Source organism: Abramis brama (genome assembly GCF_963993115.1).
Source record: "Abramis brama genome assembly, chromosome: 22".
In the NCBI taxonomy this organism is placed as follows: domain Eukaryota; kingdom Metazoa; phylum Chordata; class Actinopteri; order Cypriniformes; family Leuciscidae; genus Abramis; species Abramis brama.
In genome coordinates, this window is record NC_139984.1 from 21704686 (window position 1) to 21720743 (window position 16058).

Here is a 16058-nt window from a genome sequence, read left to right on the forward strand (position 1 = left end):
ATCACTGAAGGGGCTGGTCTGTGTGTCTACGGAAGGCTACTATTGGAGCAGAGGAAGCCAACTGAAATATCGCGAGATTTACATCCCCACTCGCTGCTGTAAGATGGAGAAGTTATGTTGAGGCGCAATCGAGGTAAGAGCTTAAATAAGTCTTTGTCTGTTTGGTGGAGACGTCTGTGGCTGACTCTATATGACCGTTAAGAGTAACCAACGGGTTTGCTTGCGAACTGTACGTGTATACTGTCATTAAAATTAGTGTTTTTGATGCAAAGACCGGACACTTTGCTAATATAAACCGCCATTTTTAATTTGCGGTCGGACTAGCATTGTGGTGTTGAATGCTCGCGCGATGTGCGCGCGCGCATAGATAGACTGAAATCTGTTTACACTCTGTAGGAAGAATCTCTAAAATTAAATATGATACTCGTGCGTGAGCGTAAATGATGTGAAATTTGCGAGTAATGTCATATATGAGTCTATCAGTGGATCACGACGAAAAGAGCATGCGTATGTGATAGCGTGTGCTTATGTGATAAATGAGATGTACAATTAAATATTTTTGTAGGATTTCTGCATTTCAATCTCCAAGGCCTCAAAATTAGGCTTCAAAACATCGTGTTCTCTGTATATGGATGTTCATACCCATTAATTTGATGAGTCGTCAAGTCCAGCAACAGTCTTGACACCTAAATTCCTCTGGTATGGCCTTTAGGGGGTTACATTTCGCAATTTTGGGTTTAAGTTATGTGGTCCCATTATAATATACAATTCTCCTTCAGAAGAATTCACTTTTTATATCACCCAGACATCTGTTTTATATGATCTACTATAGAGATTACATCTGATGGATAATATGGGTCAGTATAACCAAACTGACCCTGACTGATGTTGTAAAGTGACTCCACCCCCCTAACAGTTACTCCCCGGCTTTGTTTTATTATTATTATCTAAACTGATGCTGATGACTGGAATGAAGAAATGAAACATGCCAAACTACAGTAAACACAGTATGGCAACTGTGTTCATTGAATGAGAAAATGATTAAAATCTAATTATAATCATACTATAAGTGTAATGCATTTATTTTCCAGCTAGTTAAGTTAATCAATATCAGAATCAATAAAATCCATATTTGGGAAATCTATATTTTATATAATATCTTGACATGGTTCATTATCTTTTAATGTAGTGCATTAACAAAAATATTTCCAGACTGCTTAAATTATTGCAAAATGCATAAACTTTTCTTTTAGGCTGATGAATGCATTCCAATTATATCTGAACTTAAACCTTCAATATCTATAGCCCCTAGGTATTATTTCAGATAAATGTGTTTTTAACCTGATAAAGTAGACTTCAATATCATGTGTGACACGCTACGTTCGCCACAAATGCAGCTACGCACAAGTGCAGCAGTAAAAAGTGAGAAATTGAGCCGTCCACTGGAAGTCAGTGTTATGGTAGGCCCGAGTGGGAATGATTCAGCGAGATATTCTGCGTTTCTCAGCTAACCAACCACACCAGCGCATGCACGAGCATCTCATCCGCCGCCAACACCGCGCGCGCTTCACCGGCCACAGTTCATCGAGACGAAGCGCTTGCTGAAAATGTCTGACAATATACGCTACGGTACGGCTGTGGAAGCGCTGTGACAGACGCTGTTTTTGTGAGCTGGATATTTGAGGGGAGTGAGCGGGTTTGCCGGAGCAGGCCAGGCTGAGCCGGGCTCTAGATTAGACCAGAGCATGTGTGCAGCCCGGAGGAAAAATATTGACCTGTGTAACGTTAACGTAGCTTCGCTCCTGACGTATTCCGCCACACTCGAGCCTTATATGAAGGGTTTGGCAAATGTTTGGTGGAAAAGATTGGCTATGGTAAAGATTTTAAGAGTGAGTTGAAGATTGCGGGTTTGTGTTGACATGTTGAGGGGAATTATGTGCCGCTTTGAGCTCTGTAGCTCGCGAGCTCGGAATCAAAGATGTCGCGCGAGCGGCTAACGGTCAAATTTCCTTTCAGTTCGCGTCCGGTAATTTTGTTACCGTTTATTCAAAAACCGGCGATGATCGTGTTTTATCTGCGCCATTAAATAAGAATGACGTGACCACGTTTATCCGCAAAACTTAGCTTGCTGACTGAGGTAACTTAGCTTGTTAGCAAGGAAAAACTAGATAGCATGTTAGCTGCCCTTTTCCTCAAATTGGTCTCCGTTTGCTGGCTTGTTTTCGTTAGAAATAGCCTAGTTAGTGAAATAATATGTCGGGTTATTGTTTTATTTCCACAGTGGCTGTGTTACTTTCACTTGTTCTTACAATTTGTTTGTTTACGGTGTTGTACTTTCGTTTATGGGCTCCGGTTAGTAATGTCATTGTAATTTGATGTATTCGGAAACTACTGTAAGTTAACGTTAGCTGCTGTGGTGCTCGCTCCCACGACTACAACACCATTTGGTTCTCTGACAAGAATTAAATTAGTTGTGTTTCTATAGTAATTACATTTACGTTTAAATAGCATAGCTTGGTAACGTTGAAGTTTTGTGTAATGTGTTGGCTTATTTTTCCATGTCAGGTTCCTTGATCACAGGCCAGTGCTTCTCTTTGGCCGGGTTCAAGGTCCTAAATCAGTTTTGTTTCTCAGTAGGAGTGCACAAGTTACAAAAAAACGCTGCATTGACAGCCTTTTGTTTCAGGAGCAAATGGAATAGTTGAATTCATTAAGGGCATGTTTGTTAGATGCTAGAGATTGTCTGTGCCCAGAATCTATGCCCTATATCTGAACCAATGTGGGTTGCTTTTCCCTTGGCTTGTTCTTTGACTTTTGTTAACTTTCTGCCAGCCCTGATTTAGTTTTTATTCTACAGCTAATTAGTATAGGACTGTTTTTAACCATGTAGAATAATTATTTTTGATATACTTTAAATGACCTCTTAAGGTGTAGTGTAGAGGTTTTGTGCCTTTATTGTGCATTCGGCAGCAAGATTACAAACATTCTTATGTTCGTTCCTAGGAACTGTTTCACTTTCATCTTTCTTTCTTTTACTTTAGGTTTTTGCACATGAAAAATGCCGTTAAGTTGGAATTGCCAAATCATATACCGTGAGTTCTTTTACATTTTCTGAATTTGAAGGGTTATCTGCTTAAACATAATTTGGATGAATGTTTACATTGCTATTTTGCCACTTAATCCTACATTTGGATCTGATTATTTATAACGTTAATTGTTCTTGTATGACTCAAAAATACACCTCATACTTTTCATACTGCACGTAACGCTGGGTTGTTGTCATTATAAACCACTTTTTAACCCCCAGGTAAAGAAACATTTCACACTTACCTGGTTTTGGGGTGTTAACCCCACATTACATTGCTAAACTTGTACAGTGTGAAACGATGCAGTGTTGGAATGTTACAGCTAGAAGCTAGGCAACAGACACCTAGTTGCGTGCCTCATATTCACATGCGTTAGACAGTCACAGAAACACTGTGTGTTGTAGGAACAGTAGTTTGGCAGAAAAAGTTTGACAGAAAATACGTCAATTGGCGTAAAGAAGAGCGCATTATTTTTACATTTGTAGTCTGAAAAGTCCATTCAGGAAAAACTTGATAGTGTAGTCGGCAATATATAATACAAAGACTTTAGAAATGCAAAGACAGTGTACTCATTTTACTTATTAATGGGAGAAAGAACAACGCACAATATGGCGGAATAGCTTTCTATATAAAAAAAAAAACAGTCACTGATTGGTAGAGTTACAGCAGCTGCCATTAGAAGCTTCAGATGCTATTGAAACTATTGAGATTCTGAGTTATTCGAACACAGCACGTAGTTATTATTCAGCACGTAGGACTGAATATGCGCATTGGCCTGAAAAATAAGCTTTTCTGATGCTATTTGCGCATAAGAAAGAACATTTATGAGACAGTTGTTGTCAGATTTCATTCGTAAGCTTAGTGAACAGCTTTGGAGAATTTGATGTTTCCCAATTCAAAGAGATATATGTACTTGCATGACTGAAACAGCTGCCCATGAGGCGTTTCAAACATGGCCGGGATTGGCCGCAAAGTGAAATAACTTGCCTTAAAGGGACTTTGGTATAATATGAGGATGCACAATGCTAGAGGCTTTATATACACAAGTCATGTGCTGCTTTCATCCAATCATTGACACTGAAGATAAGGATTAAGGACTTTATTCCAGGGTTTAGGAATGTACTGTGTGAAACTTCAATTTATGAATACTCAGTGTTCATTTTTAACCCTGGGTTAAGGTCAAGTGTGAAACCTGAAGCAAGATAACCCACAATTCCGTTAATCCAGGGTTTAGAATGACCCAGGGTTAACTAATTCAAGTGGGAAAAAAACTATAGTCTTTTTTTTCATACTTTGGCAGTGCATTTAGATAAGCATTATTCACTTAACAATGAACATTTGATTGAGCTTTTTTTATTATTCTCCCTCATGATTTGATGTGCTTTTTTGTAGGAACCGAGTGTAGAAATTAGTGACCATGAAGGTTGACAGAAGTAAATTGAAGAAAACCCCCACTGAAGCGGTCAGTATGCAGGATTTCTGTACATTTGGAGTATTTGAGGTTGTGTGTGCGCATTTCCTCATTGTTGACATGTTCTTGCGTTCCTCCTCCAGCCTGCCGACTGCAGGACTCTCATAGAGAAGCTGAAAGGATGCAGCGATGAACAGCTGTTGCTGGAACTGCAGCAAATCAAGACCTGGAACATTGGCAAGGTATACACTAGCACATGTACCATCATAGTGTTTAATATGCATGTCCAGATCTCTAATGACGACATGTTTCTCTTCACAGTGCGAGTTGTATCATTGGGTGGACCTGCTGGACCGTTTCGATGGCATCCTCTGTGATGCAGGGCAGACGGTGGAGACCATGGCGTGGTTATTGGTGTGCGACCGGCCAGAGAATGGGCAGCTGAAAGCCTTATTGCTGGCAGTGCTCAACTTCACCGCGTTGTTAATCGAATACAGTTTTTCAAGACACCTGTACAGCTCTATAGAGGTACCACAACCTCTGACCAACAAAACCTGCTTCTTTTAGCCTTAATTTGTTCATCACAAGTCGATTTTGAGTGTTTTCGTTTTTCTTTTTGTCTGTAGCACTTGACCACCCTTCTAGCATCATGTGACATGCAGGTGGTTCTGTCTGTGCTGAATCTCCTGTATGTGTTCAGCAAACGTTCCAACTACATCACCAGACTTGGCTCAGACAAGAGGAGCCCACTGCTTGCCCGTCTGCAACATCTGGCCGAGGTATGAAAGCTCTACTTTTAGTCATCATATTTTTTTCTCAGTTTTGATTGCTGAAGTCAAGAAGATTGAAATGCAGTGTCAGGAAGCATCTGCAAATCAACGGCCTTTGAAATTTGCAGCGGCAGCATGCAGTGTTTTAAAAACACTTGTCATTTTTAAAAGTTTATTCTATGAATTGTGTTTGATGCTAGTGTGAATTTTTTTTATCCTTTTGAAATGAGTTCATTTGTTTTGTATTGGTTCTAACTAAAGCAACATGCTGACCTGGTTCTGTACAGACAGATGCTTTCATGGTTTGTTCAGATATTTGAAAGTTGATGTGTGTTTTCTTTCATCCTACACCTTTTCCTGACTCTTATTTCCCCTGTCGTAGAGCTGGGGTGGTAAGGAGAATGGTTTTGGTCTTGCAGAGTGTTGCAGAGATCTGGCGTTGTCGGTATGCTATTGTGCTCTATTACATATTATAATGTCTTTTTGAAAATGGGAAAAACCTACGCTTTAGTTTTAGCGATTTGAGTTGTATGTGCACACCATTGATATAAAGTTATGGCTAAGTAATAAGGATAGCCCAGTAACCCAGGGCTAGGGTGAGAACGTTTAGGGCCAGTTGATGAAACCTTTCCCAGTGTAGTGTTGTTACTAAATCCTACTTCCACTAACCATGTACATTTTTATGCCCTGTAAACTTAACTTACTTAAGCGTTCACACCAAGGAGGATAACGGTAATTGTGTAATGTTCTAAAAATCGTTCTAAACATAAAAGAATCCTCACCACAACAATAATGATAATGGCATAGATAAACAATCACTTTTAGAACGATTTTTTTTCAAGCTGATTAACTATAAAACATTGACAGCCAATCAGAATCCATCCTGCTCTAAAGAGCTTAAGCATTTAAAGTGGCAGACAACATAACTCCAGTGCGCACTTACAATAAACAGAACGATATAGTCCGCTAATATAGTTAATCAACAAATATAGTTATTGTAATAGTGATCTTTATAGTTATTGTTCTTGGTGTGAACGGGCCTTTAGTCATGCAATTTCCAAGTGTTTGTTTTTTTCTGAAATATATTTTTCTATATTTGCTTTATGCAGAAATATCCACCGAGTGCCACCACATTGCACTTTGAGTTTTATGCAGAACCCAGCTCTGAGGTCAAAGTGGAGAAAAAGGTATGCATGGAGTCATGATTCCCTTTATTTTGCCATACTCATTCAACACTCTTTTTTTGTTTCTTTTTTGTTAGGGAAAACCAGTTCATTTCTTTTTGTCCTGTTTTGTTTGTAGAACCTTTTAACCTTTGTTTTATCTTTTTCCCCTCTTAACAGTCGAGCAGTAATACGCTACACTACATTCATATTGAACAACTTGATAAGGTGAGTTCCCATAGTTGTTTTCATTTGCCATCCTTATGGAACAGTTAATGGAAGTGCATAGACCTTTAATAGCTATTGATTGCACTTGAATTTAATTTCTGCTTTTCCCCGGTGCGCCCTCAGATTTCCGAGAGCCCCTCAGAGATCATGGAGTCTCTGACGGCTATGTACAACATCCCTAAAGACAAACAAATATTGCTTTTCACACACATTCGCCTGGCTCACGGCTTCTCCAACCACAAGAGAAGACTGCAGGCCGTGCAAGCCAGGCTGCATGCCATCTCTATACTCGGTAAGTGACCTCTCTGGTACCGACCAAAATAAGTACAGGTATTTATATTCATGAAACGGCACTAGGCTCTTGCTTTCTGTCTGGTGATGTTGATCATATGTAAGAGTTTTTTTTTTTTTGTTTTTTTTTTGTGTGCAGTGTACTCCAACGCCCTCCAGGAGTCAGCCAATAGCATACTCTACAATGGGCTTATAGAGGAGCTAGTGGATGTACTTCAGATCACAGACAAACAGCTGGTGGTGTGTAGCAATTATTAATATTCACTATACGGTATAAATACTTGTTACACTGTTTAGAGTGATTGCCAAGAATAAAATTTTATTGATGAACCCTCAAAAAAGTTATTGTTGCAGGACATTAAGGCCGCCTCTTTGCGCACGTTGACATCCATAGTCCACCTGGAGCGCACCCCCAAACTCTCCAACATTATCGACTGCACAGGCACAGCCTCCTACCATGGATTTCTGCCTGTGCTTGTCCGCAACTGCATACAGGCCATGATCGGTAAGGAGATTTTAGCTGATTTCTTTACTTCAGCTTTTTCTTGGGTTTTTGGTTTGGTGACTTACTGTTCTTATTTTTGCTGGGGGTTTCAGACCCACTGATGGAGCCATACCCCCACCAATTTGCCACAGCCCTCTTCTCCTTCCTCTACCACCTGGCTAGTTATGATGCAGGCGGAGAGGCCTTAGTATCTTGTGGTATGATGGAGGCGTTGCTAAAGGTTGGTGCTTTGCTGCTTCCTCTCCAGCTTCCTCAATTTTGCAGCATTTAATAAGGTGTTATGTGAGGGTGTATTGTGATTCATGCCACTTCTGCATCAGGTGATCAAGTTCCTTGGGGACGAGCAGGACCAGATTACCTTTGTGACGCGGGCAGTGAGAGTTGTGGATCTCATCACCAATCTGGACATGGCTGCTTTTCAGTCTCATGGCGGCCTTTCAATCTTTATCTCCAGACTGGAGGTATTGAAAGCCGCCCTTGTTCCTGTGTAAAATATTCGGCTTTTTGCCCTCTGCCCTTTTGTTGACGGAATGTAACCCCATTGTTTCTCTGTGCAGCATGAGGTTGACCTCTCCAGGAAAGAGTGCCCTTTTGTAATCAAACCAAAGATCCAGAGGCCCAGCACAGCTACTGAGACCGAGGACATGGACACAGATATGGACAGTTAGTACCATCACTGTTTACTACATGTGGCAGTGGCACTATATTTAGTTTATCCTCGTTCAAATCTGTGTATAGTATGCACAAACTTTCTTATCTCCACACTGGGGTTTTGTAATGACAGATATTTGTGGTGTAATATATTCACCCTTAAAGAAATAAAATATTTCACTTTTTCTCACTATTATGTCATTTTAAACTTGCATGACTGATTTTCTTCTGTAGAACCCAGAATACATTACCAGATATCCAAGCTTTTTTTCTCCATACAATAAAGCACATAATAATCACAGGCTATCTAGCTCCAAAAAGGATGTGAAGGCACAATATGACAAATGCACCATATTATAAGTCTTCTAAAGCCAAATTATAGATGTAGGGGATGATGACACAGTTTTCTTCTTTTGTGTGAAATTCTCCTAGAATATTTGAAGAGTTTATATATTTTATATTTCATTTTTCCAAAGTCAGTAAAAATGCTTTTGTCAATGTAGTGTCAGAGGTTGCCATGGAGAGCAGTCCTGGCCCATCCACTTCTTCTGGTTCCAGAGCAGAGACAGATTCGCGAACACAAAGCAATGCAGCCAGCACCCCCAGAGCAGGTACAACATGTACATTAATTTGCAAGTCAATGGGTTTCCTTCATAGTGGTACTAGTTAAACAATGGAAATTTGATTATGCATATTTTTTCTTTCCTAACAGGAGTGCAATGCATCCCTCAGAGGGCTGCTCTGTTGAAATCTATGTTAAACTTCTTGAAAAAAGCCATTCAGGACCCTGCATTCTCTGACGGCATTCGTCATGGTATAAAACTCATTGGTTTTATTATTTTATTTAATGATGCTATTGTTTTTACATTGTGGTTAAGTGTTTTAATTTGCCAAAAGTGATGTTCACTGCCTTTGCACTCTCTTTATAGTAATGGATGGATCCCTCCCTACCTCTCTGAAACACATCATCAGTAATGCAGAGTATTATGGACCCTCACTGTTTCTTCTGGGTAAGCACATGGAGCTGGTGCTTGTGAAATATTAGCCGAACTCTTTATGCACAACTTTGTGCGGATCTGGCTTCAAGGTCTGCTCTGCATACAGGAGTAGAAAGTTGCAAGAGCAGTATGGTTAAAAGAATACCATCACCCCTTTGAAGAATCTCAGCCCTTTGAATATTGTGAAATTAATTAGTTAGAATTTTGTCTATTTATTTGCCTGCCCTATAGGTCACTTTCTCACTCTATTTCTCTCACTCTCTGTTTCAGCAACGGAGGTCGTGACAGTGTTTGTGTTCCAGGAGCCCTCTCTACTGTCATCTCTGCAGGACAATGGTCTCACTGATGTCATGCTACATGCACTGCTCATCAAAGACGTGAGTCTGCCATAACATAAACTTCAAACTCCTGTTGTCTGTTTCAAGGTCTCTGACCACCCCAAATTCAGTCATGCTAGACACTCCATATCCCTTTTCCTCCTAAATCCCTCTATATTTCTCCATTTGCTGTATTCCTCCTTGCATATTCCAGCAGCTCATCACACACCTTTTAGACCTTTTATTTGTTTGTAAAGGTCCCTGCCACCAGAGAAGTGCTGGGTTCCCTGCCTAACGTCTTCAGTGCCCTGTGCCTGAATGCCCGTGGTCTGCACTCATTTGTGCAATGCCAGCCCTTTGAGCGGCTCTTCAAGGTGCTGCTCTCACCAGACTACCTGCCTGCCATGCGCCGCAGACGCAGCTCTGATCCACTAGGTGAGTGTCCCCTATAGGTGTACCTGTTTCTCTGCACAGTCAGTGACTTGTGTTTGGAGATAATGGGAATGTGTTTCTAACAGTCGGTGTAATTTTATGAAACAGGTGACACCGCCTCTAACTTGGGCAGTGCTGTCGACGAGCTAATGCGGCACCAGCCCACGCTTAAAACGGACGCTACAACAGCCATCATCAAGGTAAAGCAGCTTGTGCAACATTTTGACACATTGCCTTTAGAAATGCCCTTTTATTGCAGTGTAATTTGCATATTTAAACTCACATTCATTCTGAGACCTGGAAGTTTGATTACTGTCTTGACCTTTAACAGTTGCTAGAGGAGATCTGCAACTTGGGCCGATCGCCAGAGTACATCTGCCAGAAACCCTCCATACAGAAAGCAGACGGGACCGTCACTGTACCTCCAGCTCGATCAAACCATGCTGCAGAGGAGGCATCCAGTGAGGATGAGGAGGAGGAAGAGGCTCTACATACCTTTAGCCAACAGCAGGGGGAGCCAGAAAGCAACAGGCAGTTAGTGCATCAAAATAGCTTCTAGTATATAGGGCAGATGAGGAAATTTAGTATTCCTTGTGTTTAATGCCATATGTGAGAAATCAATGTTGATAAATGGGCTGTTTTTAACAAATGAATGTTATTTACAGAGTGGTGGGAACAGAAGAGCGAATCCCCATTCCTCTTATGGATTACATCCTGAATGTGGTACGTGCTGATTTAGACTCTTTTTATCTAATTTTATTTTATCTTTTATCTCATTATTCTTCAGACTATATTCTGATTCAGTCTTATCACAAGCTCAGTTCATTGGCCGTTTATCAAAACTCAAGTCTGTTTTTAGACAATAGAACTTAGGACTGGAACTAAAATATGTGCTTGTTTGCTTTTAGATGAAATTTGTGGAGTCCATTCTGAGTAACAACACAACAGATGACCACTGTCAGGAATTTGTCAACCAGAAAGGACTTTTACCATTGGTGTCAATCCTTGGGCTGCCCAACCTGCCCATTGACTTCCCCACCTCTGCTGCCTGCCAAGCTGTGGCAGGAGTCTGCAAATCTATACTAGTAAGTGACACCTACCTAAAGGATATCCAGCAGTTTTCCCGTTTCAGGACTTTTACTATAGATGCAGTGATATTTACTCTTTAATTTGATTCTTTTAACCCTTCGCTTTGTCTCACTGTGTCTTAGACTTTGTCCCATGAGCCGAAAGTTCTCCAGGAGGGTCTGTGTCAGTTGGACAGCATTCTGTCTGCTCTGGAGCCTCTTCACCGGCCCATCGAGGTTCCTGGTGGCTCTGTTCTGCTCAGAGAACTGGCCAACGCAGGCCATGTCACAGATGCCACATTGTCGGCACGTGCCACCCCACTGCTGCATGCCCTAACAGCGGCACATGCGTACATCCTCATGTTCGTTCATACCTGCAGAGTCGGACAGGTATGCATATAGGCAGCTGTTTGTAAACTTTTTCAATAATTAATTTAAGTTGATAATCAATTAATCTGTTGATTTATTTCTTTGTTTTCAGAGTGAGATCCGTGCTATCTCAGTGAATCAGTGGGGATCTCAACTGGGTCTTAGTGTTCTGAACAAACTGAGTCAGCTCTACTGTTCTCTGGTGTGGGAGAGCACTGTGCTGCTGTCTCTCTGTACACCAAACAGGTTTGTACTGCTCTCATCTCACCCATGGTGAACACATGGTGGACCTTTTATTAATCCACTCCAAAGGCATTTTTAAATCCACTTGATAGTGTTGGGCGATATGCTCCATTTTCATATCGTCCTATTGTCAGCCTTTGAGATCGGCGATACACGATATTATCGTGAGGGGGCATTACTTATTTGATTATTAACTTGCTTATTTACTCATTAATTTGCTTGTTTTATTACTTCGTTTTATATATGAGAATCTTTTTCTATTTTGCTAGCAAAGGTGGAGTGTTTATTAATAGGCTAAATCAGGTTATTTCCCAGTATAGTGATGTAAAAATAGTGTAGTATAGTGAGTATTTAAACATGTCAGCGGGAAATTTACGGACACACATTATCCTCTCACGCCGTTACAGATGCAGCATTTTGACTGTACTTCTGCACGAGATGAGAACACGTTTTAATAATTTCTTGGGTCAAGAAAGAGTCAGAGTTTGCGATATATGTCCTCCTACCAGTGCTCTCTCTGCCTGGATGCATTTCACATATGCGCACTTCAATAAGCCCAAAGAACGTGGTATATATATATATAAAATACATATATAATAACAAGGCAATAATATTTGGTTCAAATAGTGTCAAAAGCAAGTTATCATAGGGTTTTATAAAACAATACTGTTAAAATACATAATATACATAATAAAAACAATCATCTTATGTACATTATGTATTATACCAAATGCCTGCAGAGGGCGCCAATGGCCTGGTGTTGTTACACTTTACAGCAGATTAAATCCTTGATTAATATTGGCCAAACGACATTTAATTAAAATGTTTACTCAATCTTTAATATTTGGCCACTTCTTTATGATAGAAATGCTACAGCCAGTGTAATTTCTTGATCAAGAATATGTGGACATCAAAACATGCAAACTGAGTGATAAATAAAACTGCCAATAAGATTCCGAATGGAAAGTTAACTTTTAAAAAGTTGCCAAATGGTTCCATTGACAAGACCAAAGTGATCTGTGTGTTTTGTCGTTGTGAACTGAGCTATCATCGTCGCATGTCCAGTCTGAAATAACACTTGATGGCCAAGCACACAGCTTATGTGAATTCTCTGACGCGATTGTTAGTGTGAAATTGAACACTACAGTTACTGTATATGCCAATGTTGTTTTCAAGAAAAAAACATTTGCACAAAGCAAGCCGATCCACTTTTCCATGTTGATAAGAGCATTAAAATGAGAAAAAAATAATGGGACAAAAAGAAATCAAGGGACATTTAGAATAGATAAAAATGTGCGATTAATTGTGATTAACTGCGAGTTAACTATGACATTAATGCGATTAATCGCGATTAAATATTTTAATCGTTTGACAGCACTTATACATATACAGGGCTTGACATTAACTTTTTTGCTCACTAGCCAATGTGGCTAGTGGTTTTCCAAAGTTACTAGCCACACAGCATTTTTACTAGCCACATTTTTGTTGTTGTGAAATTAAGTTGACTATGGCGTGCTAAAATTTACTTGAACTAGATTTACAACCCTTTTAAATGTAAAACCACTGTACACACCCAAATCAAGACTACATAAATATATAACAATACAGGTAATTATCATTAGCTCTGATAAGGTTGTGAGTAAAGCTCCTTTTTTTTTAAATAAAACCATGTATTATGTAGGCTATTATATGTCGCCACATAGTTCCACCGGCATACGACGTAACTCCAGCAGGGCAGCTAGCTGTCTCTTCGTTTCTGTGTTGTCGGTCACTAGGCAACACTGTGTGCTTGTAATACTCATTAGGGCTGTCAAAAATGCTCAAAAATGACATTCGAATATTCCCTCAAAAAAAAAACACATACCCTGCGTCCCAATGTGCATACTACTAATGTCACATACTATTTAGGATGGATAGTATGCACATTGGGACGCAGGCACAGCCTATATTCTAACTATTCGAACATCTGGTTGCGCATTTGTCAATGCACTACGTCAATAACAGGACAGATTAATACAAAGAGACATAACTACTTGTATAGGTAGTTTATTTAAGTTTAAACATATTTGACAACGTATTACCTACACAAAAACAAGTAAATCAACTAATGGCCAAGACCACAGACCTCACTCGCACTCGCAGGCACTCTTTTTCTCTCTCGCCCTCACCCTCATGCTGCGTTCACACCAAACGCGAATAGAGCGTCTGGCGCGAGTGATTTCAATGTTAAGTCAATGTAAAGACGCGTTTACGCGCGTCTGGAGGTCTTGCGGCGCGAATGAGGCGTCACGCTCTCTGCGCATAACGGTTTAAATGAACAACAACAATAAGCAAATGTAGAGTGCTGATCAAGAGTTTTGTGCAAGCAATTTAAGGTCGCGACTCTTATATAGCAGGCTTCATTGAAGTTTTACAGTATATAGAACCGACATTGAGCGCTCCGAGCGAGCTGTGCTGTGGTAAACATGGAACTCTTCCTTGACATGAAACGGTAAATAATCAAACCAGTGGAAGCCTGCAGTGCATGAAACTGCTGTATCTAACCTACCTTATTCATGCAATATCTATTCAGTCAGTACAGTAGCCTACACTTTAGTAATGTTTCTGTTTAACGTTAACGCTTCTTCCTGTTACCTGTCCCTGACCCCTCAGGCAGCGTGCCCACTCGCAAAGCAGACAGCCGCGCCTCTGCTACCGCAGGCGTTTTTCCACATTCGAATATTCATTTTCACCTTCGAAATTCTGTTTTTTAAAACTATTCGAATATATATTCGAATTTAGAATATTCGTTGACAGCCCTAATACTCATGGGAGTTGTAGTGTCGTAGTGTCACACTTATTTCAGATGCCTTTTGAAAAGACTACAATTATTCAACCCGCCAAAGTGGCTAGTTGGAGTGACTGTTACCCGCCACGAGCAAAATCCACCCGCATTTGGCGGGTGTTAATGTCAAGCCCTGTGTATATATATATGTATACAGCCTTAGAAAACGGTCTAATAATTAGTGGTCGACCGATATTGTTTTTTCGATTATAGCCTATTGTTTGCCTTTGTTACTATTAATATAAAAGCAAATGCTATACTTATTAGATTGAACTGTTAAAGTAAATGTATACGTATAACGTATTGGATATGGCTGTAAAACAGAGACCGTAAACTAATGAAGACGGAGAATGTGAGCTCAGGTGCTGCCGTTCTCAGCGCCGCCAGTCAAAATAAAAGTCCTGCTTCTAACACATCGGCCAATCAGAAAAACTTATCGGCCAATGCTGATATTTAAAAAATGCCAGATATTGGTCGACCACTATTAATAGCGCGGTTCATGGATTCTCGTCTGTGGAATGCGCCACTTCCGGTATTTTGCAGATTACTCAATACGTGTAAATTGCAATCAAGGAATTTTTTTCAATCGAGCACTCAAATTTAATCGAACAATGGTGACAGCCCTAGTATAGAATTAGGCCATATTGAAGAAGGTGGTTGTCTGCTGGCTGAAACAGAATGTTGTTGTTTTTTTGCAGTTTGCCTCCTGGATGCGAGTTTGGTCAGGCTGACATGCAGAAACTTGTGCCTAAGGAGGATAAACCCTCCAGCAGCACGGCAGCTGCAGGCCGGAGAACTGGTAAAATACTGCAATTCTGCATATAAAGTCTTTATAAAGCTCACTACCTTTCTCTGCCTCCTTTTTTGATATGATTTTATATGTAAAAAATGTTGCTATTTTATTTCCTTTCTTTCTTTTTGCATCTTAGTTTCTTTTATTTGCATTTCATGCCTTTCTTTTGCTGGTTTGCATTTGCTTTTTTTTTTTCTAAAGCCATTTTCTCTCCACCAGCTGAGACTGAGACCCTGTCTGTGGGGGTGGATCCCTCTGCTCAGGGTTTGCTGGAAGGGATGGGCCTGGATGGAGACTCTCTAGCTCCCATGGAGACGGATGAGCCCACAGCCACTGACCCAAAGACCAAGTCCAAACTCACCCCTGCCATGGCAACACGTATCAAACAAATTAAGCCTCTGCTTTCAGGTCAGCTGTCTTAGCAACTATTTACTGCCTACTAAGTAAAATGAGAAATCGTGAATAAAACTGTTCCTTGTTTTTGACTTATATATTTCTTTATCTCCCCAGCCTCCTCTCGTTTGGGCAGGGCTCTGGCTGAGCTGTTTGGACTGCTGGTGAAGCTTTGTGTGGGCTCACCTGTCCGTCAGCGACGCTCTCACCATACCACCAGCACAGGCACGGCCCCAACACCAGCGGCTCGGGCCACAGCGTCATCTCTTACTAAACTCCTCACCAAGGGCTTGAGCTGGCAGCCTCCTCCTTACACGCCCACACCACGTTTCAGGTAAACACCTGCAACTTTGTAGCAAAGTTTACTCTATAATTCTGTTCTGAACATAGTATTTATATCTTCAATGATAGTTTAGTAAAAGGAGCTGCTGTTAGTCCAGTGTAAACAGACTCCCTTGTGCCTGAGCCTTGTCTTTCCTGGTGTGTATAAAACTAATATTTATTAATGTGCTTCTCT

At 40.5% G+C, this 16058-nt stretch overlaps 1 protein-coding gene across 10 annotated transcripts in view; it reads left to right on the forward strand.

Annotated features, from left to right (window-relative positions):
* The first annotated feature begins 78 nt into the window (after window positions 1-78).
* The window catches only part of huwe1 (HECT, UBA and WWE domain containing E3 ubiquitin protein ligase 1), a 48024-nt gene continuing 32044 nt past the window's right edge, over window positions 79-16058 (forward strand). For 7 of the 10 annotated variants that reach the window (XM_084099802.1, XM_084099811.1, XM_084099809.1 and 4 more), the window contains exons 1-29: window positions 79-133; window positions 3042-3092; window positions 4479-4548; window positions 4641-4739; window positions 4819-5025; window positions 5124-5276; window positions 5650-5712; window positions 6377-6454; window positions 6611-6658; window positions 6782-6950; window positions 7089-7189; window positions 7292-7454; window positions 7547-7674; window positions 7775-7915; window positions 8012-8117; window positions 8609-8716; window positions 8818-8919; window positions 9035-9115; window positions 9374-9480; window positions 9657-9855; window positions 9961-10052; window positions 10184-10386; window positions 10518-10575; window positions 10761-10937; window positions 11064-11309; window positions 11401-11534; window positions 15054-15154; window positions 15368-15556; window positions 15659-15875. In XM_084099802.1, coding sequence (XP_083955928.1) covers window positions 4504-4548; window positions 4641-4739; window positions 4819-5025; window positions 5124-5276; window positions 5650-5712; window positions 6377-6454; window positions 6611-6658; window positions 6782-6950; window positions 7089-7189; window positions 7292-7454; window positions 7547-7674; window positions 7775-7915; window positions 8012-8117; window positions 8609-8716; window positions 8818-8919; window positions 9035-9115; window positions 9374-9480; window positions 9657-9855; window positions 9961-10052; window positions 10184-10386; window positions 10518-10575; window positions 10761-10937; window positions 11064-11309; window positions 11401-11534; window positions 15054-15154; window positions 15368-15556; window positions 15659-15875 — 3515 coding nt within the window. In that variant the 5' untranslated portion in view covers window positions 79-133; window positions 3042-3092; window positions 4479-4503. Of the gene's footprint in view, window positions 134-1501; window positions 1630-3041; window positions 3093-4478; window positions 4549-4640; window positions 4740-4818; window positions 5026-5123; window positions 5277-5649; window positions 5713-6376; window positions 6455-6610; window positions 6659-6781; window positions 6951-7088; window positions 7190-7291; window positions 7455-7546; window positions 7675-7774; window positions 7916-8011; window positions 8118-8608; window positions 8717-8817; window positions 8920-9034; window positions 9116-9373; window positions 9481-9656; window positions 9856-9960; window positions 10053-10183; window positions 10387-10517; window positions 10576-10760; window positions 10938-11063; window positions 11310-11400; window positions 11535-15053; window positions 15155-15367; window positions 15557-15658; window positions 15876-16058 lie in introns of those variants that run through there. The other 3 variants (XM_084099807.1, XM_084099806.1, XM_084099804.1) reach the window with 3 other exon arrangements.